We start from the raw sequence: 24,144 nt of genomic DNA, 5'->3' as shown, positions 1-24,144 counted from the left end.
TTGGATCCCAAAAAGGATTTCCCAGTTATTGATCGCCATCTGGTAGATCGATATGTCCATTGGCTGATGCTATATTCCTTTACTGCATACTGAATTCGGCGTCGCAAAAGGTATTCCATGCGATCTGATGAAGGCATAGCTTCAGACTAATAGAAAAAGTAGGCCTGAATTAAACAAATTTACATCCGGTCTGAAAACAAGGAGTACTCCATTCTCGAGACAGCACCACTACCAGGATCTGGCCGGTAATGCACTTTTCCGAATTGTTGTGGGAGTTGTAGTATTATGTAGTATCACTTGGATTGACTTAATTATTGCCGATGCCTTTTGTAGACTACAATGTTTTTTTTTCATAGAAAAAAAGTCACTAGCTACTGAATGACCGAGTTACCCGCCACAGCCGAATTCTACCCGTATTTGGCGGGTGGCGGGTGTTAATGTCAAGCCCTGGATACATATAAGGATCTAAGAGAGGACTGTGTGGGGAGAAAAATCTGTGTGCAGTATTAGCTGCAAACTATGTCGACTGACACTAAGAGAACAAGCTCTGTAAAATATGTTTCTGGATGGCTACACCTGTAAAGGTATTACCTGATTTAACGATTACTTTTGTAATTTAATGAGTTTTTGTTGATTGTTTTAATGACTTGTTTCTGCTTGGATTGTATTATTAGTAACGTTATAATAATGTTGATAACTTTTTTTTATGGACTAATAATAGTGATTACTATTATTTGGATGTACAGTATGTTAAACTTGCTTTGGCAATAAGCACTTTGGTAGTTCATGCCAATACGGCCTATTTTAATTGAGAGAGAAAGAGGCAGAGAGAGGGCTACTCACCACCACACACAGACACACAGAAAGAGGCAGAGAGAGGGCTACTCGCCACCACACACAGACACACAGAAAGAGGCAGAGAGAGGGCTACTCGCCACCACACACAGACACACAGAAAGCGGCAGAGAGAGGGGCTACTCACCACCACACACAGACACACAGAAAGAGGCAGAGAGAGGGGCTACTCACCACCACACACAGACACACAGAGAGAGGCAGAGAGAGGGGCTACTCACCACCACACACAGACACACAGAAAGAGGCAGAGAGAGGGGCTACTCACCACCACACACAGACACACAGAGAGAGGCAGAGAGAGGGGCTACTCACCACCACACACAGACAAACAGAAAGAGGCAGAGAGAGGGGCTACTCACCACCACACACAGACACACAGAGAGAGGCAGAGAGAGGGGCTACTCACCACCACACACAGACACACAGAAAGAGGCAGAGAGAGGGCTACTCGCCACCACACACAGACACACAGAAAGCGGCAGAGAGAGGGGCTACTCACCACCACACACAGACACACAGAAAGAGGCAGAGAGAGGGGCTACTCACCACCACACACAGACACACAGAAAGAGGCAGAGAGAGGGGCTACTCGCCACCACACACAGACACACAGAAACAGGCAGAGAGAGGGGCTACTCACCACCACACACAGACACACAGAAAGAGGCAGAGAGAGGGCTACTCGCCACCACACAGACACACAGAAAGAGGCAGAGAGAGGGGCTACTCACCACCACACACAGACACACAGAAAGAGGCAGAGAGAGGGGCTACTCACCACCACACACAGACACACAGAAAGCGGCAGAGAGAGGGGCTACTCACCACCACACACAGACACACAGAAAGAGGCAGAGAGAGGGGCTACTCACCACCACACACAGACACACAGAAAGAGGCAGAGAGAGGGCTACTCGCCACCACACACAGACACACAGAAAGAGGCAGAGAGAGGGCTACTCACCACCACACACAGACACACAGAAAGAGGCAGAGAGAGGGGCTACTCACCACCACACACAGACACACAGAAAGAGGCAGAGAGAGGGCTACTCACCACCACACACAGACAAACAGAAAGAGGCAGAGAGAGGGCTACTCGCCACCACACACAGACAAACAGAAAGAGGCAGAGAGAGGGCTACTCACCACCACACACAGACACACAGAGAGAGGCAGAGAGAGGGCTACTCACCACCACACACAGACAAACAGAAAGAGGCAGAGAGAGGGGCTACTCGCCACCACACACAGACACACAGAAAGAGGCAGAGAGAGGGCTACTCGCCACCACACACAGACACACAGAGAGAGGCAGAGAGAGGGGCTACTCACCACCACACACAGACACACAGAAAGAGGCAGAGAGAGGGGCTACTCACCACCACACACAGACACACAGAGAGAGGCAGAGAGAGGGGCTACTCACCACCACACACAGACAAACAGAAAGAGGCAGAGAGAGGGCTACTCACCACCACACACAGACACACAGAAAGAGGCAGAGAGAGGGGCTACTCGCCACCACACACAGACACACAGAGAGAGGCAGAGAGAGGGGCTACTCACCACCACACACAGACACACAGAAAGAGGCAGAGAGAGGGCTACTCGCCACCACACACAGACACACAGAAAGAGGCAGAGAGAGGGGCTACTCGCCACCACACACAGACACACAGAGAGAGGCAGAGAGAGGGGCTACTCACCACCACACACAGACACACAGAAAGAGGCAGAGAGAGGGCTACTCGCCACCACACACAGACACACAGAAAGAGGCAGAGAGAGGGCTACTCACCACCACACACAGACACACAGAGAGAGGCAGAGAGAGGGGCTACTCACCACCACACACAGACACACAGAAAGAGGCAGAGAGAGGGGCTACTCACCACCACACACAGACAAACAGAAAGAGGCAGAGAGAGGGGCTACTCACCACCACACACAGACACACAGAGAGAGGCAGAGAGAGGGGCTACTCACCACCACACACAGACACACAGAAAGAGGCAGAGAGAGGGGCTACTCACCACCACACACAGACACACAGAAAGAGGCAGAGAGAGGGGCTACTCACCACCACACACAGACACACAGAAAGAGGCAGAGAGAGGGGCTACTCACCACCACACACAGACACACAGAAACAGGCAGAGAGAGGGGCTACTCACCACCACACACAGACACACAGAAAGAGGCAGAGAGAGGGGTACTCACCACCACACACAGACAAACAGAAAGAGGCAGAGAGAGGGCTACTCACCACCACACACAGACACACAGAAAGAGGCAGAGAGAGGGCTACTCACCACCACACAGACAAACAGAAAGAGGCAGAGAGAGGGGCTACTCACCACCACCACACAGACAAACAGAAAGAGGCAGAGAGAGGGGCTACTCACCACCACACACAGACACACAGAGAGAGGCAGAGAGAGGGGCTACTCACCACCACACACAGACAAACAGAAACAGGCAGAGAGAGGGGCTACTCACCACCACACACAGACACACAGAAAGAGGCAGAGAGAGCAGTACTCGCCACCACACACAGACACACAAACAGAAGAGGAGATGTTTTGTTCTATACAGTAGATGGTGTCTGATGTGCCACGTCCTGACGGGAGGTGAGCAGGCAGGCGCTGAGGAGTGCCATGTACTATTTCTCCATCACTGCTTTGCCAATATCTCCCCGCAACGGGTTTCTCATTTAGTCTGCGCCAAGCTGCACCGAGGCTGATAAGGCTCGCCAAGAGCCCGCTGATCTGCCCCGCTGAATGCACTGCGCCGCTCACCCGGCTGCCTGCGCTACTCGGTAAACCTGGTGGCGTTGTTTTAAACTCCTGAGAGTTATGTATAGGAGTGACTTAAAGGGTTCACTGTAAACCGTAATCATAATAATTGTTTTTTTTGTATCTGTTATCATATGGTGGTTATTGTATCTCATCATCCAAAACACAGTTCCAGAGAAGAAGCCTTTGTGAAATATGAATCAATTTTTTTTTTAGTTTTTATGACTTTTAGCCAAAGGTAATGCTTGATGTGCAGCATCAGTCCATTGTGCATTCAGAATATAGGTCCAAACAATATGGATAAAAAGTATTTAGATATCACAATTGCAATATGATTTATGATATTAGAAGGAATTATAATCTTTGCCTCATCGGTTTACTTTTAATTAGGACATTTGTATTCAAATTATACTTTAAGTCTATGGAATACACCACAATACTTAATGTAGAATGCTATTTTGACACATTTAGCTTTTTTCAAATACTAGGCCATATTGCAATTTTATTCCAAAATATATTTCCGATTAATTATCCATCCATAGGATATTGATTGTTTTTCTTATATACAGCAAGTTGCTTTCCCTCTGGGTTTCCCTTCACTGATGACAAACAAGTGCAAACACAGACACATACACACACAGACACACACACACACACACACACACACACACACACACACACACACACACACACACACACACACACACACACACACACACACACACACACACACACACACACACACATTTAGATGCTTTATTTATGTCCACATAAATACAGAGTACATTAAGGACATAAACACTAACAGTGCAATTAGCTCATTGGGAGTTATTCAATTACGTTTGTGACTGTGCAGCATTCACTGTACACATACAATATTGACACAGATGACGTTTAAAAAACAGATACAATAGCATTTCCGTAAAACTATATCTACTCTATGGGTACAAAAAGCAATGCCGTTTCCAAATAGAGCTGCTACCAATAATAGCAGATATAGAGCAATACCTTGCTAACTGTTTAGTCTTTCTCTTGGAGATGTGGGCCATCTGAAGGACCCTAACCACCAGCTTGTGAACATGACCCCCTCCCCCCCCACACACACACGCACCGCACGCACGCACGCACAGACACACACAGACACACACACACACACACACACACACACACACACACACACACACACACACACACACACACACACACACACACACACACACACACACACACACACACACACACAACCACACAGAACAGCATGTGTTTGATTACTTGCACACAGTGTTCCAGATCATATTTATGACTAGTCATAGTTCGTTTATTTAATGTACTGGCCTGTCCATGAGGAAATAATGATACAGACATGTCAGAACAGCACACTTTACAGAGAGCCAAAAGAGGGTCAAGTGATACTGTTAGCTTATTATAGTATTTATAGTAGGTTCTGCCCACATCAGTTCTATTTTAAACAAAGATGTTTTCAGCAAATAATACAAGGGCTTACAATTTTGAACAATTGCCTCTATACAAGGATCACAATTAATTCATTTAAATTTCAACATGTTAAACAGTGTAATTAAAACTCCTGTGGACTAGCTTGTCATCACATCTGTGTCCTTTTGCTTGCAAATGTAAAGCCTACAAATTAACAACAAATAATATTTAGCCTATTGTTGTTGCATTGTAATGTGGGTCTGTGAAGGCCCTTTAGACATGTAGGCCTACTGTAACTGTCATAATGATCTCTCCAAATAAACTTGATTTGAATAGTAAAAAAAAAGAAAAAAAAGAGACCAACAGTCTAACAACAGCGTAGGTGACAGGCCATCAATGAAATGAAACTGCTAACATTACATGAACATGCTAGCTGCCATACCCCTTTGACATCCAAACAGAGGACAAATGTTAGCAAAGCAATTAGCATAGCTAACATTGGATACCATTGGTCAATTAAATCAGTATTTCAGTTAGCTGTCATGATTTAATCAGAATGGCATGCTGATGATTCCCTGTGTTGGTTTGTGAAAAGCCTAGTTATACAAGCATATGTACAGTAGCCTAATTATTGACACATTCACTGACATTAGCAACAAGGCTAACATTTATCCACTTGTATTGTCAAAGAGGATATGGCAAAGCTCCTGTTGGTGAATGTACCTCAGTTTCTGGCATACAAAGCGGTTGTTTGACACATTTGTATCCAATTTATTTCCATGAATGAAATTAATTCATGTCATGGCTTGATAGGCAGCTCAGAGCTAGCTAGCTTGCTGACTGGCTGGGCTAGCTGTTTCAGCATGGGATGTCAGTGAAATCATCAGCTCTAATTGGTAAACTCTTGAGCATGTGATGTCAGTGAAATCATCAGCTGTGATTGTTAGGGTTAGTTACTTTAGTTTAGTTTTGTGGTTGATAGACTGACACAGACAGGCAGATGGACAAACCAACACTGTCCTAGACGGCTTCAGGCCCTATGTCGTAAAAAAAAGAGAAGGAAACACACATGTCAAAAACTCCAAGTATACAGAGTATACCATGTTCCAGTAGTAGGCTACGTATAGTACATTTACATCTACGTGTGTGCTTGGGTTCAAAGTTTCAAATGTACGCTTCTTGTAGAGTCAAACATACACTGTAATTTTCCATAGCGAATTCCCACATGGGAGCATCTGTCGAGAGGGATTATTTAACATGCGACCGCGAGGCACGCCGCCCTCGTCGCCAGACCGTGCGGTTCGAACAGACCTTGCCCTGCCCTACAGGGACGGCGGCTGTCCCATCATGTACATAATTATCTGCGAGGGGGAACTCAATCATCATCCCACATTAGAAGCATACACGCGCCACGGCAGCGGTGCCCAGGAGGAGGTCATACCGACATAAATTCAACGGGAGCACCTTTAACGTCCTCCGGGGCGTCGCAGGGAACCTTCCTCTGTGCCGAATGATTGATGCTTTTGAAATTCCCTTTTTCCTCTTCCCCTGTTTAGGTTGAATCCCTTAAGTCTCCGTCTACGAACGTGAAAAGAGAGAAAATTAAGTTCTTTGAGGCTTTTGAGATTTATGCGGATCTGAAATAGCTCAAAGACATGTGCGTGTGTAGACACAGATGCACACGCAAACGAACGCACATGCACACAGGCGATCATATGCGCTTGGCGCATGCATACGCGTGCATGCACACACACACACACACACGCACTGGGGTTCGGCGTTTTCTCTAAACCTGAGCTATAGCTCTTTTAAATGCCTCTGACTTTAAGTGCTCTCCAACACGTGTACCACCGCCAGCAGTAGGACGGGGGAACTTTCTTTCGTCATCTCTTTCCCCCTCTTTGTTTGTTTTCCCCCTCCCTGACATTTATGAAGAATAAGCTCGGAGAATGTTTTGAGCGGCGGAAGCGAGCCGCGTCGCCGAAGGGCTCTGGGAGGCGGGGCATCTGCGGCGCGAGCGGGGGCCTCTGGATCAGTCGCCGAGGCAGCTAACATTTCAAACGAGGCAAGAGTCCTCGTTCCCTCCAGAACAATAAAACACAGTCAGTGGATGCGCTGTAATACAGATGGATATTTCCGCGCCGCTGTGCCGCCGGCGGATGCTGCTCTGTTCAGCAAAATAAGGAAGAAAGACATCATCAAAGGACATGGGAGACGGAGGAACTCTCCACATCCCGAGTACGGGAAAACACTAAACTCTCACAATACAGACAGAGGACCTACGGGCGATGAGAGTAACTCTCTCCGCTCCCCGTGTAGACCGCTCACTCGCACAATAAAGACAAATGATCTGGGTTTTCTTTTTTTTCTCTTTTTTTGTCGACTTTATTATCCCACGATGGGGAAATTAATGTGTCTTCGCCACACCATACAGAGACTTAGAAAGACAGATTTTTTTTCTTCCTTTTTTTTTCGTCTGATTTTCTATTTTTCTCCCCATCCCAATTTAGTCGTTGTGCCAATTCCCCCCCTCCCCTACCTGGTTGTTGTGCGCATGTTCCTCATACTGGTCGGTACAAGGGAACCCTGAAGTCCACCACATGCTTCCTCCGACACATGTGGAGACAGCCAGTGGCTCTTTTTTCACCTGGCAGCGAGGACTCTCATTGGTGAAGCGTAACGCGTGGGAGGTCACGCTGCCTTCACCATTTCCTGCCTTTCGCTGAGCAGGCGCCCAGACCTGTCCACAACGCCAGATTACCACCCACGACTTCCCTCCCCCTAACTCAGCCAAACGAGTTAGTATGACGACCGGCCCAAGCTGCAGGGCAATGCTGACTCCAGGAGTCGAGACCGCAGCCTCTTGCATTGGTGATGAGCGCAATCTCCGCTACGCCACCCGACCGCCCTTAGAAAGACAGACATAAAAAAAAAACGCTGAAGTTCCCTTGAGCAAGGCACTAAACCCCCAACTGCTCCAGTGGAGTTGCTCAGTGGCCAATCAACGGGCAGTTAAACTGAGTTTACTATTGCCATAATTATCCTAATACACCTGTACACGAACACACAGTATTTACTAAGATACAGTCCCTTTGCTCTGGATCTCATTGTGCACATAGATCCCAGCTGGGATAAAGAAGTCTGCATAGCATTCTGTCCATGGCAGGAGCCATGTTGGTGATATAGTAACTCTCTCCGCTCGCCAAGTTGAGCGTTCACTTTCCCAATGTAGACAGAGGCGCTATGGGTGACTCTCTCCACTCCCCAAGTAGATCATTAATCCTCATGGTAGACAAAGGATCTATAGGTGACAGTGTAACTCTCTCCACTCCCCAAGTAGATCATTCAATGAGGATCTATAGGTGACAGAGTAACTCTCTCCACTCCCCAAGTAGAACATTAATCGCCATGGTCAGGGATGTTGGAACTTTAAATCGGCAGGGGGTGCAGTAATTTTTTTTAACGCCTTTAACGTGATTTCCAATGTCCTTTTAAATGAAAATTACGTGAGAGGGAGTGAGACGTACATTGTTCAGAACGGCTTTGAAATAGCCTACTATACGTGAATTCTAATGTATTTTTCAAACACAGTCAACATTGGGCATATTACAAGCTAGTTGAAGATATAAAAACAAACCTCACTTCTGAATACCTCACTCATAACAATTAATTCACACGCTCGATCGGCGCGCTCTTTTGCATTTTGTAGGCTATTTGGTTTTCGTATTATGTTTCCACTCTGATGAAATAAAGCCTTAATTAAGCGTAGTAGCCTATACCAGGGGTTCCCAAACTTTTCAGGCCAGGGCCCAGAAAATAAGGCGTCAGAGAGCCGCGGCCCAATGCACATCGTCTGGCTTTTTTTTTCTTTTTTTTTTGCCAGGCGACCGATTTTTTAAGCCAAATATCGCTTCAATCCTAATAAGTTAGTTCAAGTTAGTTATTCATTTATATGTGCTATTTATGAGAGGGCTAACTTGTTGCAAAATAATAATGATAATAATAATAGCCTCATTAAAATACTATTGTTGCTTCGGTTGTTTTCAGCGTTTTATGTGCATAATCTGTTATTTAGTTTGAAATGTTCGTTGAAATAAGTAGATTTTTCGTTTTTGTTTATTTATTAAGTTAAAGGGGAACTATCTTATAAATGGCCTTTTTGAGTGTTTAGCATTGTTTCCTAGCTATGTGAACTTATATTAATATGATCTATGTCTCAAAATTCTCATATTGGCGCATTCTTCCAATTCTCCTCTCACAATATTCACCCTCACTGAACTGAGTCATTTGAAAATGTGCGCGATATGTGATATGAGAGACACTGCTGCATGTTAATGTTCAGGCGGCGGCCCCCGGCGCAGTGGTTTAGGAGCCCAGGCTCAAAACGGCTCGAGATCTTGAGGTAGAAAAATGCTGTTTTTGAGGACTTGATTAGAAATACAAAACAATGAATAAAAAAAATATATATATTACAGAGGTGTTCCATAGACTCACAGGAATTGTGTAAAAGTGCCCAAATAGTGAAAGAAATAGTAAAATAGTTCCCCTTTAATATAAAACCATATAGTCACATTTTAGAATACAATAGAATAGAATTTTAGAATACAACTAGAAACACTGTCCTGGCCTGCTTCTAAGTTCAGTGGCCTGACAAAAAAAAATAATAATAAAAAAATTAAAAATTAAAAATTAAAAATTAAAATATTTTTTTTTATTTATTTTTTTAATCATCTCGCGGCCCACCCGTGGCTGCTCGCGGCCCACCTTTGGGTCGCGACCCCGACTTTGGGAACCACTGGCCTATACAACCATGAACCATCAGTCTCATGCATGACCGAAAGTGGACCTTCACTCAGTTGTACGTGTAATGAACTCTTTCATCAGAGTGGAATCATCAATGTCATCCAAAATGTCATGGTGAACATTCATTATTGCTACACCGGTGAGTCTCTCTATTTACATGCACGGTTGTTCAAATGTGTTAGAAATAATCCATGACCGATTTTCCTCTCTTTACCGGTCGTCGCACGGAATGCATTTCGCAATAAAACGTGCACGTTAAACAAATTCCATGTGTTTTGGACATCAGTAAAGAATGTCACTTCTGTAGTCTATACCCAATTCAACAGATCCGAGGGTGCAGCCCTCTCTATACTGTGGCGCGCCATCTGTCAAACAAGCTGCAGCATCTCTGGTCGTGTTCCAAAACATCACAGATTCTCCACATCTCTACACGAACATCTCTCCCTATTTTTTTATATATTTTTTTAAACTGCTTTCAAGGGGAGACGACGCAACCTGTTCTAACGCCACGGGCGACCCGTTTAAGATCGCCGTGAAGGTGGAACGGGCTTCCGTTGTGCACTTGCAACCTCCCTATAATGTCTAGTATGTCTCCGCCCACAATCATGTCACTGTGACTTTACTGTTATGATAACATAATGATTATTCCGTATGATTGTGTACAGTGTAATGGTGAAGTGCTTTGAGCAGGAGAAACGTATAAATTACAATGTTACATTATATAAAAATACCGTTTTGTGCAGTAACTGAAGCTGCCGCACCCCTGCACCCCCCCCTTCCAACCTCTCGGGTCATCGTAGAGGATCTATAGGTGACAGAGTAACTCTCTCCACTCCCCAAGTAGAACATATTCGTCACGGTAGACAGAGGATCTATAGGTGACAGAGTAACTCCCTCCACTCCCCAAGTAGAACATTAATCGCCATCACGGTAGACAGAGGATCTATAGGTGACAGAGTAACTCCCTCCACTCCCCAAGTAGAACATCCACTCTCACAATATAGACAGAGGATCAATGGCGGAGTGAAGACGACAGTATAGTGACTGCAGAGATGAACTTCAGCAGATTCAAATGATCCATTTGCAGAGAATACGAAGGTCGGAATTGTGTCCACCACACATTTAAAATCTCTGGTAAAGATGCTTTTTTCCTGTGAAATAAAGCCCCCCCCCGCCCCCATGTGGCACCAAATTACACTCACTCGCCTGCACTCTCCATTCATATCCATTCCCTCACAGCGGGTGGCAGGTGTGTTTGCATAATTTATTATTCAAGTAGGGAGTAAACACTCTGTTCTGCTCTTGAAGTCTAAAGGCCTCCTCCAATGATTAATCAAGTGAAAGGTCCTGAAAGTGGGAATGAATAATCATTATTTGGCATAAAAATTCACCCTTCTGTCTGTGCTTGAGTGTATTGAGGGTGTCGCAAAATAGGCGTTCCAATGCCTCTAGGGGTCAGTATCAAAAAGATTTAGAACCACTGCTCTAGATCAGTGCTTCCCAATCCTCTCCTCGAAGCACCCCAGCCATTCCATATATTTGTTAAATTCCACCACCAGCACACCTGATTCAACTTAACAAGCCCTTTATTAGTTGAATCAGGTGTGCTGGTGGTGGAATTTAACAAATACATGGAACGGCTGGGGTGTCTCGAGGAGAGGTTTGGGAACCACTGCTCTAGATCAATGAAGGACATTCTAGAATTCTTCATAACTTTCTCTTTTTCCAAGCAAAACCTTAGCGAATATCCCTAACTGATTGACTGACTGACGTGTCGTTGGTGGGTCTGGATTACCGAGGCTTGCCTAATCTTGTTTGTTTCAACGTACGTGGCACAAAGACAAGACTATCTACCACTATGAACCTGAGTAAGATAAGATAACACAAGATAATATACGATAGGATAAGATAAGATGAGATGCAATGAGATGAGATTAGATATGATGCGATACGATGCGATACAATACGATACGATACGATATGATACCATACCATACCATACCATACCATACCATACCATACCATACCATACCATACCATATCATACCATACGAAACGATACGATACGATACGATACCATATGATATGATATGATATGATATGATAAGAAAAGATACGATAAGATAAGATAAGATAAGATTCCTTTATTGATCCCCTTGGGAAAATGTCGGGCTTCATAGCATACATGTATGGACAGGGTAATAGTAGAAAGACATAAATATAGACAATAAAATTATATCTGATTTTTTTTTTATCGTAATAATAAACAGGGGGCAGAGCGGGTCGTCTGGTAGTCGGAAGGTTCGATTCCTGTTCCTCCCAGGCAGCGCATTGAAGTGTCCTTGAGCAAGACACTTAACCCCTAATTGCTCCCGATGAGCAGGTTGGCACCTTGCATGGTCGCCTCCACCATCGGTGTGTGAATTGAATGTGAGGAACAAAATTGTAAAGCGCTTTGGATAAAAGTGTTAAATGCACCATTTACCATTTATCAGTGCAAACAATATAATTGACTCTGAATATAAGAATATGAGAAAGTAAACAGTGTAATCAAAGGTGCAGGTGAGGGTCTGTATGCCCTATCAGTTATATTATGTTACAATAAATATGGGCAATATATAATTAGAATCTGAATAATGTACTTTGAGTAAAATAAAGTAAACAATATACACAGGTGCAGTATACACAAGGTACAACTGGCATGATATACGTCATACGTCATACGACATAATAGTGTATATGGGAACCGACAGAGTGAGACGTAAATGGGGGTGGAGGTGTTAGAACACATCAGGGATGACAGCCATGTGATGATCCATCTCACACTTCACCCTCCCCTGCAGGAATAACACTGAGCCAGGGATGTAAGCCCAGCACCTTGACATGACTGTCACCAGCACACAGGGAATGTGTGTGTATGTATGTGTGTGTGGGGGGGGGGGGGGGGGGTGAGTGAGTGAGTGCGTGCATGTATGTATGTGCAACAGCTGTAAAGAGCTTGTGAGTGTATACTGTATGTATTTATGTGTGTACAGTATGTCTGCGTGTGTGTATACACAGAGATGTGTGTGTGTGTGTGTATGTGTGTTTGTTTGTTTGTTTGTTTTTGTGTGTGCTGTGCTGTTCGACCACATGTTTTCATGCACATCTATGTATGTATATGTGCTGGCATTTACACACACACACACGCACGCACGCATGCACGCACGCACGCACGCACGCACGCACACGCACACACACACGCAAGCCTGATTGAGGGTGTGTGAAAGGTCATGAGATCTTCCCAGACAGGGAATAAAGGAGGGGATAATTGAGGACTTTTTGGATTAATGGCGTGTCATAAGGACTTGGATATCGTCATTGACCTCTCCCAGTGACGCAGCCTTGATGAATGTACTTCATTACCTCATGTGAAGCCTCCAAAATAAAAGACCCTTCCCATCTCTCCCCGGGAGGAGAACACATGCACATCCCGATGCTTCGTAGTGCAGGTGCCGGCCAGATATTACTAGTGAATGTATTTTTTTAATCCACAGTTTATCTGCTGTTTCGAGCACCCAGGCTCTTGGTCAGATTATCAATTATTCATATACGCTTTACCTTCCCTACTCTCTGCCACGGTTCATCGATAATTGACCTATCCCAAGCTCCACCCTCTTCTCTTGACCCTCCAACCACAACTGTTACTCTACTCGGTCAAACGAAGATTTTATTAACCGTCTTTTTCTTAAGCGCGGGAGGGCGGAGCTTGGGATCGCTCAACTGATCCGCCACTGAATTCATACGTGAGAGAGGCAGTAAAGACGTGCTATGTTTTATTATTCATCACATCTCTTTCATCTCTGAATCCCATCATGTTTTCCGATATTCATTTAGTATCTTATCGCATGTTCTTATTTGTTCTTATCTTATTTATTTTCGTATGTCCATCCTCTTCCAGCCATTGCTGTGTAGTAGTTCTTAACCATGCAGTTAATAATAATGATAATAATAATGGATTGGATTTATATAGCGCTCTTCTCTGACTGACTGTTGCTCTGACTCAGAGCGCTTCACAGAGTCCATTATTCGTTCATACACAGTCATCCCGGTGGTGGTAAGCTACAATTGCAGCCAGAGCTGCCCTGAGGCAGACTCACGGAAGCGTGGCGAATAATCAACGCCTACGGCCCCTCCGACCACCACCAACATTCATTCACATGCATACACATTCATACGAGGCAAGTAGGTTAAGTGTCTTGCCCAAGGACACAACGGCAATGGGATGGACATGGGGTTGAGCGGGATTCGAACCACCAACCCTTCGATCATTGGACGCCCCGCTCTACCCCTGAGCCACGCCGCCCCACTGAGCACTAATCCCCCCCCCCCCCCCCCTGATGCCCTGTGGACAGACACACACACACATGCACATACAGTAGCAACCCCCCCCACACACACACCAAGCTCCAGCTGACAGGATGGTTCCCAGGGACAGGATGCTTGTTTGAAGTGTGTACGAGCACGTTTGAGGTTGTGTACGAGGTTGTCAGCAACATACCATAAGAGACCTATTAATGACCTCAGCACTTATCACTGTCACCCTACAGTAAGTGTATCCTTCAGGTGAGCGGAACACATTTCACCATCAAGAAAGCTTGCCTAGTATGTGTGTGTGTGTTGTGTGTGTGTGTGTGGGATTGTGTGTGTTTGTGAGAGAGAGAGAGAGAGAGAGAGAGAGAGATGAGAGAGAGAGAGAGAGAGAGAGAGAGAGAGAGAGAGATTGTGTATGTTTGTGTGTGTTCGTGGTTATGAATATTGCAAACGAGTCATCGAAAAACACCTTAACATCCCGCAGCAGGGGACATCTCTTCCTCCTTTAGCCCGGTTGGAACCCTGCAGTGACTGTTTTGTGCAATCACGATATGCCCAGACAGCGCTCCCCTCCCTCCCCTCCCTCCCTCCCTCCCTCCCCTCCCTCCCTCCCTCCCTCCCGGGACCACGTAGGATGTTGTCCGGGCATGACTCGCAGTCTCTCTACCCGTTACGCTCACCCTTGTGTTTATTAGCCTTGATAGATGTTGAAGTGTCAATGAAGATTAGAGCGGGGCGTGGAGCCCGTTAGATCCACGCCCCGCTCCTCGCAGGGGGGGGGGGGGGGGGGGGTCTGGCACCCGGCACCCGCAATGCGTTCCCGGGGCCGCAGCCTAATGACTTATTCATATCAATGAGCTTTTCATATTTTGTTCACTCATCACTCCCGCCTGGTGGGTATCGGACTCGTTTCCCCGCCATCCCTCCTGTCAACCTCCTGTCTCTGGCCCTGCCGTCAGGTCCAGGTATCAGAGGAGACGGGGGGAGAAGAAGGGGAGGGTGATCTCTCTTTTCTCTCTTCTTCTCTATCCCCCTCTTGCTGCACCCCCCCCCCCCCCCCCCCCATTACACTCGCTCGCCGCAGTCTCCATTCATATCGAGCCCCTCGCAGCGGGCGGGCGGTGTGTTTGCATAATTTCTAAGTTAAGTAGGGAGTAAACACTCTGTTCTGTTCTTGATTAATTTAGCTGCATGTCCCAACGCTCCCCCACACACGCTCATCATCAGAGGCGGAGCCTCACGTCCCCTGACTCCCACACACACACTCATCATCAGAGGCGGAGCCTCACGTCCCCTGACTCCCACACACACGCTCATCATCAGAGGCGGAGCCTCACGTCCCTGACTCCCCCACACACACGCTCATCATCAGAGGCGGAGCCTCACGTCCCCTGACTCCCTCACACACACTCATCATCAGAGGCGGGAGCCTCACGGTCCCCTGACTCCCCCACACACACTCATCATCAGAGGCGGAGCCTCACGTCCCCTGACTCCCCCACACACACACATCATCAGAGGCGGAGCCTCACGTCCCCTGACTCCCCCACACACACACATCATCAGAGGCGGAGCCTCACGTCCCCTGACTCCCTCACACACGCTCATCATCAGAGGCGAGCCTCACGTCCCCTGACTCCCCCACACACACGCTCATCATCAGAGGCGGAGCCTCACGTCCCCTGACTCCCCCACACACACACTCATCATCAGAGGCGGAGCCTCACCTCCCCTGACTCCCCCACACACACTCATCATCAGAGGCGGAGCCTCACGTCCCCTGACTCCCTCACACACACTCATCATCCTGAGGCGGTAGCCTCACGTCCCCTGACTCCCCCACACACACTCATCTCAGAGGCGGAGCCTCACGTTCCCCTGACTCGCCCCACACACACACTCATCATCAGAGGCGGAGCCTCACGTCCCCTGACTCCCCCACACACACACTCATCATCAGAGGCGGAGCCTCACGTCCCCTGACTCCCCCACACACACTCATCATCAGAGGCGGAGCCTCACGTCCCTGACTCCCCCACACACACTCATCATCAGAGGCGGAGCCTCACGTCCTCTGACTCCCCCACACACACTCATCATCAGAGGCGGAGCCTCACGTCCCCTCACTCACACACACACACTCATCATCAGAGGCGGAGCCTCACGTCCCCTGACTCCCTCACACACCGCTCATCATCAGAGGCGGAGCTCACGTCCCTGACTCCCACACACACACTCATCATCAGAGGCGGAGCCTCACGTCCCTCACTCCCACACACACACACTCATCATCAGAGGCGGAGGCCTCACGTCCCCTGACTCACACACACACACTCATCATCAGAGGCGGAGCCTCACGTCCCCTGACTCCCACACACACACTCATCATCAGAGGCGGAGCCTCACGTCCCCTGACTCCCCCACACACACACATCATCAGAGGCGGAGCCTCACGTCCCCTGACTCCCCCACACACACTCATCATCAGAGGCGGAGCCTCACGTCCCCTGACTCCCACACACACACTCATCATCAGAGGCGGAGCCTCACGTCCCCTGACTCCCTCACACACACTCATCATCAGAGGCGGAGCCTCACGTCCCCTGACTCCCACACACACGCTCATCATCAGAGGCGAGCCTCACGTCCCCTGACTCCCCCACACACGCTCATCATCAGAGGCGGAGCCTCACGTCCCCTGACTCCCACACACACGCTCATCATCAGAGGCGGAGCCTCACGTCCCCTGACTCCCCCACACACACACATCATCAGAGGCGGAGCCTCACGTCCCCTGACTCCCCCACACACACACATCATCAGAGGCGGAGCCTCACGTCCTCTGACTCCCCCACACACACTCATCATCAGAGAGGCGAGCCTCACGTCCCTGACTCCCCCACACACACTCATCATCAGAGGCGGAGCCTCACGTCCTCTGACTCCCACACACACACTCATCATCAGAGGCGGAGCCTCACCTCCCCTGACTCCCCCACACACACTCATCATCAGAGGCGGAGCCTCACGTCCCCTGACTCCCCCCACACACACACTCATCATCAGAGGCGGAGCCTCACGTCCCCTGACTCCCCCACACACACTCATCATCAGAGGCGGAGCCTCACCTCCCCTGACTCCCCCACACACACTCATCATCAGAGGCGGAGCCTCACGTCCCCTGACTCCCCACACACACTCATCATCAGAGGCGGAGCCTCACGTCCCCTGACTCCCACACACACACTCATCATCAGAGGCGGAGCCTCACGTCCCCTGACTCCCCCACACACACTCATCATCAGAGGCGGAGCCTCACGTCCCCTGACTCCCACACACACACTCATCATCAGAGGCGGAGCCTCACGTCCCCTGACTCCCACACACACGCTCATCATCAGAGGCGGAGCCTCACGTCCCCTGACTCCCACACACACGCTCATCATCAGAGGCGGAGCCTCACGTCCCCTGACTCCCACACACACACACTCATCATCAGAGGCGGAGCCTCACGTCCCCTGACTCCCACACACACGCTCATCATCAGAGGCGGAGCCTCACGTCCCCTCACTCCCCCACACACACGCTCATCATCAGAGGCGGAGCCTCACGTCCCCTGACTCCCACACACACACTCATCATCAGAGGCGGAGCCTCACGTCCCCTGACTCCCCCACACACGCTCATCATCAGAGGCGGAGCCTCACGTCCCCTGACTCCCACACACACACTCATCATCAGAGGCGGAGCCTCACGTCCCCTGACTCCCACACACACACTCATCATCAGAGGCGGAGCCTCACGTCCCCTGACTCCCCCACACACACACTCATCATCAGAGGCGGAGCCTCACGTCCCCTGACTCCCACACACACACTCATCATCAGAGGCGGAGCCTCACGTCCCCTGACTCCCACACACACGCTCATCATCAGAGGCGGAGCCTCACGTCCCCTGACTCCCACACACACACTCATCATCAGAGGCGGAGCCGTGCGTCCACTTGCCCCCCCCCCCCCCCCCCCCCCACCCCCACCCCACACACACGCTGAGCACAGAGTCCCACATCTAGCAGGAGAGAGAGAGGACAATCCTCTCCCGAGAGGGGGGCGGGGGGTTAAATGGGAATGTTTACCTTTCGTTTTTCACACGCATTTGAGGATTACGTGTAATTAATTGGACCCCCTTCACGGAAAACGCTGTCAGATAAATGAATTAGACAAACCAAAAGAGAGAAATGTTCTTTTGACACGTACTGTAAACAGTGCATGCACAAACAAACAAACAAACATACCCACACATACACACACACGGTTTTACTCTCTCCCTCCCTCCCTCTCTCTCTCTCTCTCTCTCTCTCTCTCTCTCTCTCTATCTCCCTCACCCGCAAACAAACACACAAAAAGCCAATTTTCACTATCAAGCGAAAGGTTACAGCTGGCGTAATTGAGGTTAATTAAATGTCTGTTGTGCTGTTGTGTGTTTGTGTCGTTCCCCCAGGCGACGCCTGCACCATGGCGGAGTACAACAAGCTGAAGAGCATGCTGCTGGACATGCAGCCCAAGGCGCTGAGCAGAGGAGACCAGAGCCAGCAGCAGGACATGGAGGAGAAGAGGGCCCTGGTGGACACCATGTTCAAATACCTGGACGTGGACCGGGACGGCCGTCTGGGGGGCAGCGAGCTGGCACAGGTGGGCATGGAGGGAGGGAGGGAGGGAGGGAGGGAGGGAGGGAGGGAGGGAGGGAGGGAGGGAGGGGTGGAGGGAGGGGTGGATGGATGGGTGGAGGGAGGGGTGGAGGGAGGGGTGGATGGATGGATGGATGGATGGATGGATGGATTGATGGTTGGTTGGATGGATGGATGGATGGTTGGATGGAGGGATGGATGGAGGGATGGATGGATGAAAGTATGCATGAATGAATGAATGGATGGATGGATGGATGGATGGATGGATGGATGAAAGTATGCATGAATGGATGGATGGATGGATGGATGGATGGATGGATGGATGGATGGATGAATGGATGGATGGATGGATGGATGGATGGATGGATGGATGGATGGATGGATGGTTGGTTGGTTGGATGGATGGATGGATGGTTGGATGGAGGGATGGATGGAGGGATGGATGGATGAAAGTATGCATGAATGAATGAATGGATGGATGGATGGATGGATGGGTGGATGGATGGATGAAAGTATGCATGAATGGATGGATGGATGGATGGATGGATGGATGGATGGATGGATGGAGGGATGGGTGGATGGATGGAGGGATGGGTGGGACGGGTGGATGAAAGTATGCGTGAATGGATGGGTGGATAAAGGGATGGGTGGATGTTTATGTTTATTAAAGGATCCCCATTAGAGACACATGAAAGAGCCTCTAGTCTTCCTGGGGTCCTGGACAAAACAAATACAATACGAATGGGTGGATGGATGGAAGAATAATAGTATGGATAACATTTTAAAATAATTCTTAAAATAATCCTAATCCGTGTCACTGACCCTAATTAACCATATTTAACGGTTAACTGAGGAGCTGTAAGGCTAAGACCTGCTATAAATGGACTCACATGTGTGAAGTCTGATAAAAAATGCCATTGAAATGATTATGCATTTTAATCAGTAAGACTTCCCCTAATGCCAGGGAGAGCGGGTCAGTTGGGACACTGTTGTATCGACATGAAATAACCTTCCATCACTCACAGAATACTTGAAAAGGAATAAGGAAAGTTGATCTCTGAACACAATATTGGTGGCTGCTAACAATTAGTTGGGACAGTGGGTAAGGTCAAGTTGGCTGTTGAAGATTTGATTTGAACACATTGCATCTACAATATAACTTGTTGACATTCCTCTGAAAGATCAAATACACACTTTGTGTGTACAAACAAATGTGAATGTCCACACAAGTATTTATTGAATTCAGGACAGAATCCAGAGGGGAAAAGCAATAGAATGGTTGTGATTCAGTCAGGGGGTCAAAAACACAAAACAGGCTTGCCAACAGAAAAAGAGATTGGCGGGGTGGGGTAACTGTACATTGGATTATCGACGAAACCTTACTTGGTCCCAAGAAGAGGGTCTTGTGTATTATTGGGTTAGGACATTTACTGTACATTGGAGGGGGTTGGGTTAGGACAGGGGCCAGTTTCGAATTGCAGTCTCCCATAGGTGCTCTTTGAGAGTGGTTTTGAAAGTGGGTAGTGATTCACATTCCTTTACAGCTGTGGGTAGGGCGTTCCACATTGATGTGGCATAATTGCCAGCTGTGGGTAGGGCGTTCCACATTGATGTGGCATAATTGCGAAACGTGTTTAGTCCCTTGTTTGAGCCGAATCTGGGTTTAACATGATTTGTGGAGCTCCCTCTGGTGTTGTGGTCGTGGTATTCACTGACCTTTGGGACGTTTTTTGACATGTACATGGGTACCTTAGTCGTGTAGTGTAGTGTATCTTGTAGACCAGGCCCATTGCAAGTTGCTGTACTCTGTCGTCTACTCTAAGTCATCCTAGGTTGTCAAAGTGGGCAGGGGTGAGGTGGGTTCTAGGAGTAAGGTCAAGCAGTAGTCTGACCAATTTGTTTTGTGATGTTTGTAATTTTGTTTTTAGCGCCTTTGAGGTGCTTTGGTACCATGAGGTGCAAGCATACTCATAGTACCCTTGAATGAGTGCTCCTGCCAGAGTCTTCAGGGTATTCTTGTTTATCAGAGAGTAGATCCGGTACAATAATCTAGTTCGTTGGGGCGGCTGGGTGGCATAGCGGAGATTGCGCTCGTCACCAATGCAAGAGACTCCGGTATCGAATCCCAGTCTCAGCATGGCCTTTGGCTTGGGCCGGCCGTCGTACTGGCTCATTTGGCAGAGTCAGCGGGTAGAAGTCGATGGGTGGGGATTGGACGTTGTGGATAGCGACCCCTACAGGTCGGTTGGGAGACGCCTGCACAGCAGAGACAGGAAGTGGCGAGGGTAGTGTGAGCCTCCCATGCGTTACACCTCGCCAATGAGAGTCCGCGATGGCAGGCAAAAAGATGTGACAGGCTGCCTCCTCGTGTGCCGGAGGGAACACGTGATGCAAGGCTTCTATCCTCTCTACAACCGACCAGTGGGGGGCATAGTCGAGCAATGTTCAAGACAGGGGAGGTGAGAATTGGATACACAAAATTGGGATGGGAGAACAATTTAAAATAAGGAGAAAAAGTGGATAAAAAAAAAGAATCTAGTTTGTTTGTTGACTTTTTTTATTACATTGGATGCCATTTTGTCACAGGAAAGATTTGCCTCTAGGATGGAACCTAGGTATGTAATTTCATCTTTCCTTGTGACAATATTGTCACCCACTGTAACTGAGAAGCCGTCGGTCTTGCTGAGTTTGTTATTTGAACCGAAGAGAATGGACTCTGTTTTACCCAGGTGTAATGATCAGCGAGCCAGGTGCAGATTTTGCGTAGTTCTGAGGTTTTTTTCAACCTGTAACTTGTTCTTGTCAGAGACCAGCAGGGCTGAGTCGTCCGCAAACAGGAACAAGTTGCAGTCACAAGCTGACGACATGTCATTTGCATAAATTAGGAACAGTAGCTGTCTTAGTATGCTTCCTTGTGGAACACCACAGCTCACTGGGAGGGGAATCTCTCCCCTCCAGGTATGATTGCATCCAGCTCACTGATAAACTATCAAAACCAATTGCTTTTATCTTGTCAATCAGAATGGAGTGATTGACAGTGTCGAAGGCCTTTTGTAGGTCCAGCATGACCATGCCGCAGTATTTGCCCGCGTCCACCTCTTGTTTGATGTGGTCGTTCAAATAGAGAAGGCAAGTGTCAGTGGAGTGTGATGTTCTGAAGCCAGATTGGAATTCGTAGATTAGATTTCTTCCGCGAGGTACTTTTCGACCTGTTCGTATACTATTTTTTCCATGACTTTCGAGATGGAGGTAAGTTGCCTGGGTCTAATTTGCTGCCCTTTTTGTGCAGGGGGGTTGCTCTCACAATTTTGAAGTATTTGGGTATGTGTCCCTGTTCTATGGAGAGGTTTATTATGTGTGTGATGACTGGGGTGATGGCGGCTGCTGAGTTTTTGGAGGGGATATTGTCATGGCCAGTGGCCTTGTTAGGTTCGAGGGCGCTCAGTTTTTTGAGTACCTCAGCTGTTGTTACCATTTCTAGTTTGAAATCATATTTGCAGACCCCTAGGTTATTGTAGTAGGCTATGATGTGTTCTACCCCAAAATGCCCTGAGTGGGAGGGTAGTTTATCTACCAGTGTTGTGGCTATGTTTGTGAAGAAAATTTTTAAGTAATTGGCCACATCCAGTTTGTCTGTGATGAGCGTGTTGTCCGTCTTTATGTTTATGTTTGAAAATCTGGTTTTAAGTTTTTTACTGCAGCCTAGTTGATTATTGAGTAATTTCCAAAGTTCACAGGGTTTATTTTTGTTTTCCTCAGTTTTGTCATTGATGAAATTGAGTTTACGTAATTTCTTAGTCTGTTTCTTTGCAGTTTGAGTTCAGTCACGTGGGCTTGGAGTTCACTGCTCGAGCTTTTGGTAAGCTTTGACTGACTTTTACGAAACTCAGAGCATTTTTTGTCTCTGGTTTTCATAGTGGTCAATATTTCGGAGTGCATCCACAGCTCAGCGCGATTTTTTACCGTGGTGGTTCTTAGGGGGGCCATGTCGTTTAGTATTGTTGAGAATTTGGTTTTGAAACCAAGCCATGTTTCTTCAACTAGTGTAGCACTGAGCTCAGTCCAGGCTCTCCAGTTCTAGGTTGAAGGCCTCGCTAGAGTAGGTTTTGAGGTCTCTAGTTGTGACTGTTTTGTGACAGCCAGCCTTTTGTCGTAGCTGGTATGTTCTATCAGTACTAATCAGCTACCTAATTGACTCCACTCCTTCCATGATGGACGTATCTCCCATCCTTCACATATATATATATATACAATTTTGTAGCATGGGCCAGAGTGCAAGATATCCTACTAGTAAACAGTCCTAAGCTAAGAAACTATGCCGCTTTTCTTTTATCAGACCAAGAATAAATCACAAGTTCAAAGATTGAGGACAAGACAGCATTCCAGTTCAAAATACTTTTCATTTGTTCTGTTAATTTGTTATTCTGGAGAGAGACAAACAAAAAGGGTTTAGTATGAAAATATATATTGTATTGACAATGGAATATATCTTCAAAATGGTAACCATACAATTCTGCAACAAGAGGACCCTTCTCACCGGAGTAGTCAGTTTACAGGCAGTAAACTACAGCTGTTTACAGGCACTTTACAGCTTTTCCTTGGGAGCAGAACACCATTATGCTTGATGACGAGGTAAGAGTGAGCAAGGTCTCCAGGGCTCAGGCTCGGGTTAAACAGCCAGGAAGCAGCCAGGGCAGTCTGGAGCTGAGCAGCCTGGACGATCCTTGCAAACACCACAGCGAGGCTGTTGGCCACCGGAGGACCGCAGCACACCGTGGGCTCGCAGCTCGGAGCGCCTGGCACCCAAAACAGAGTCTCTGGAGTCCCTGTACTTCACCCCCTTCACAACAGCAGACAGGTCAAATGGTCCAGGGCTGATGGTAACAGAGAGTGCTGGGGGGACCCTGATGTAAACAAGACAAAGGTCTTTCTCTGGTCTGCATCCCCTTAACAATTGTGTGTATTGAGCCGTACTGTATTGTACCCATTCTGCAATCTGTTAATAAAGTTTTCAATCAATCAATCAATCAATCAATCAATCAATCAATCAATCAACCAATCAATCAATCAATCAATCAATCAATCAATCAATCAATCAAAGAGCAGTCTGACCTCTATAGCTGACCTGTTTCTGGACTCAGAGGGAGTGTGCTGTGGGTGGGGCTTTTATCCAGACAGACTGCTGCTAGTGGCCATGTTGGCGGGAGAGTC

General features: G+C 47.7%; 1 protein-coding gene across 1 annotated transcript in view; it reads left to right on the top strand.

Moving 5' to 3' along the window:
• Positions 1 to 18,877: 18,877 nt before the first annotated feature.
• fstl4 (follistatin-like 4) overlaps positions 18,878 to 24,144 on the top strand; it is a gene marked incomplete at both ends in the record, with an annotated part of 221,091 nt that continues 215,824 nt past the window's right edge. The window contains one exon of the mRNA XM_084338507.1: positions 18,878 to 18,937. Within this exon, the coding sequence (XP_084194633.1) occupies positions 18,878 to 18,937 (60 nt within the window). The remainder of the gene's footprint in view (positions 18,938 to 24,144) is intronic.

This window comes from Notolepis coatsorum (assembly GCF_963971535.1).
Source record: "Notolepis coatsorum genome assembly, contig: SCAFFOLD_171, whole genome shotgun sequence".
Classification (NCBI taxonomy): domain Eukaryota; kingdom Metazoa; phylum Chordata; class Actinopteri; order Aulopiformes; family Paralepididae; genus Notolepis; species Notolepis coatsorum.
Note: the sequence above shows the minus strand (reverse complement) of the source record. Positions and strands in the feature narration are given on the sequence as shown.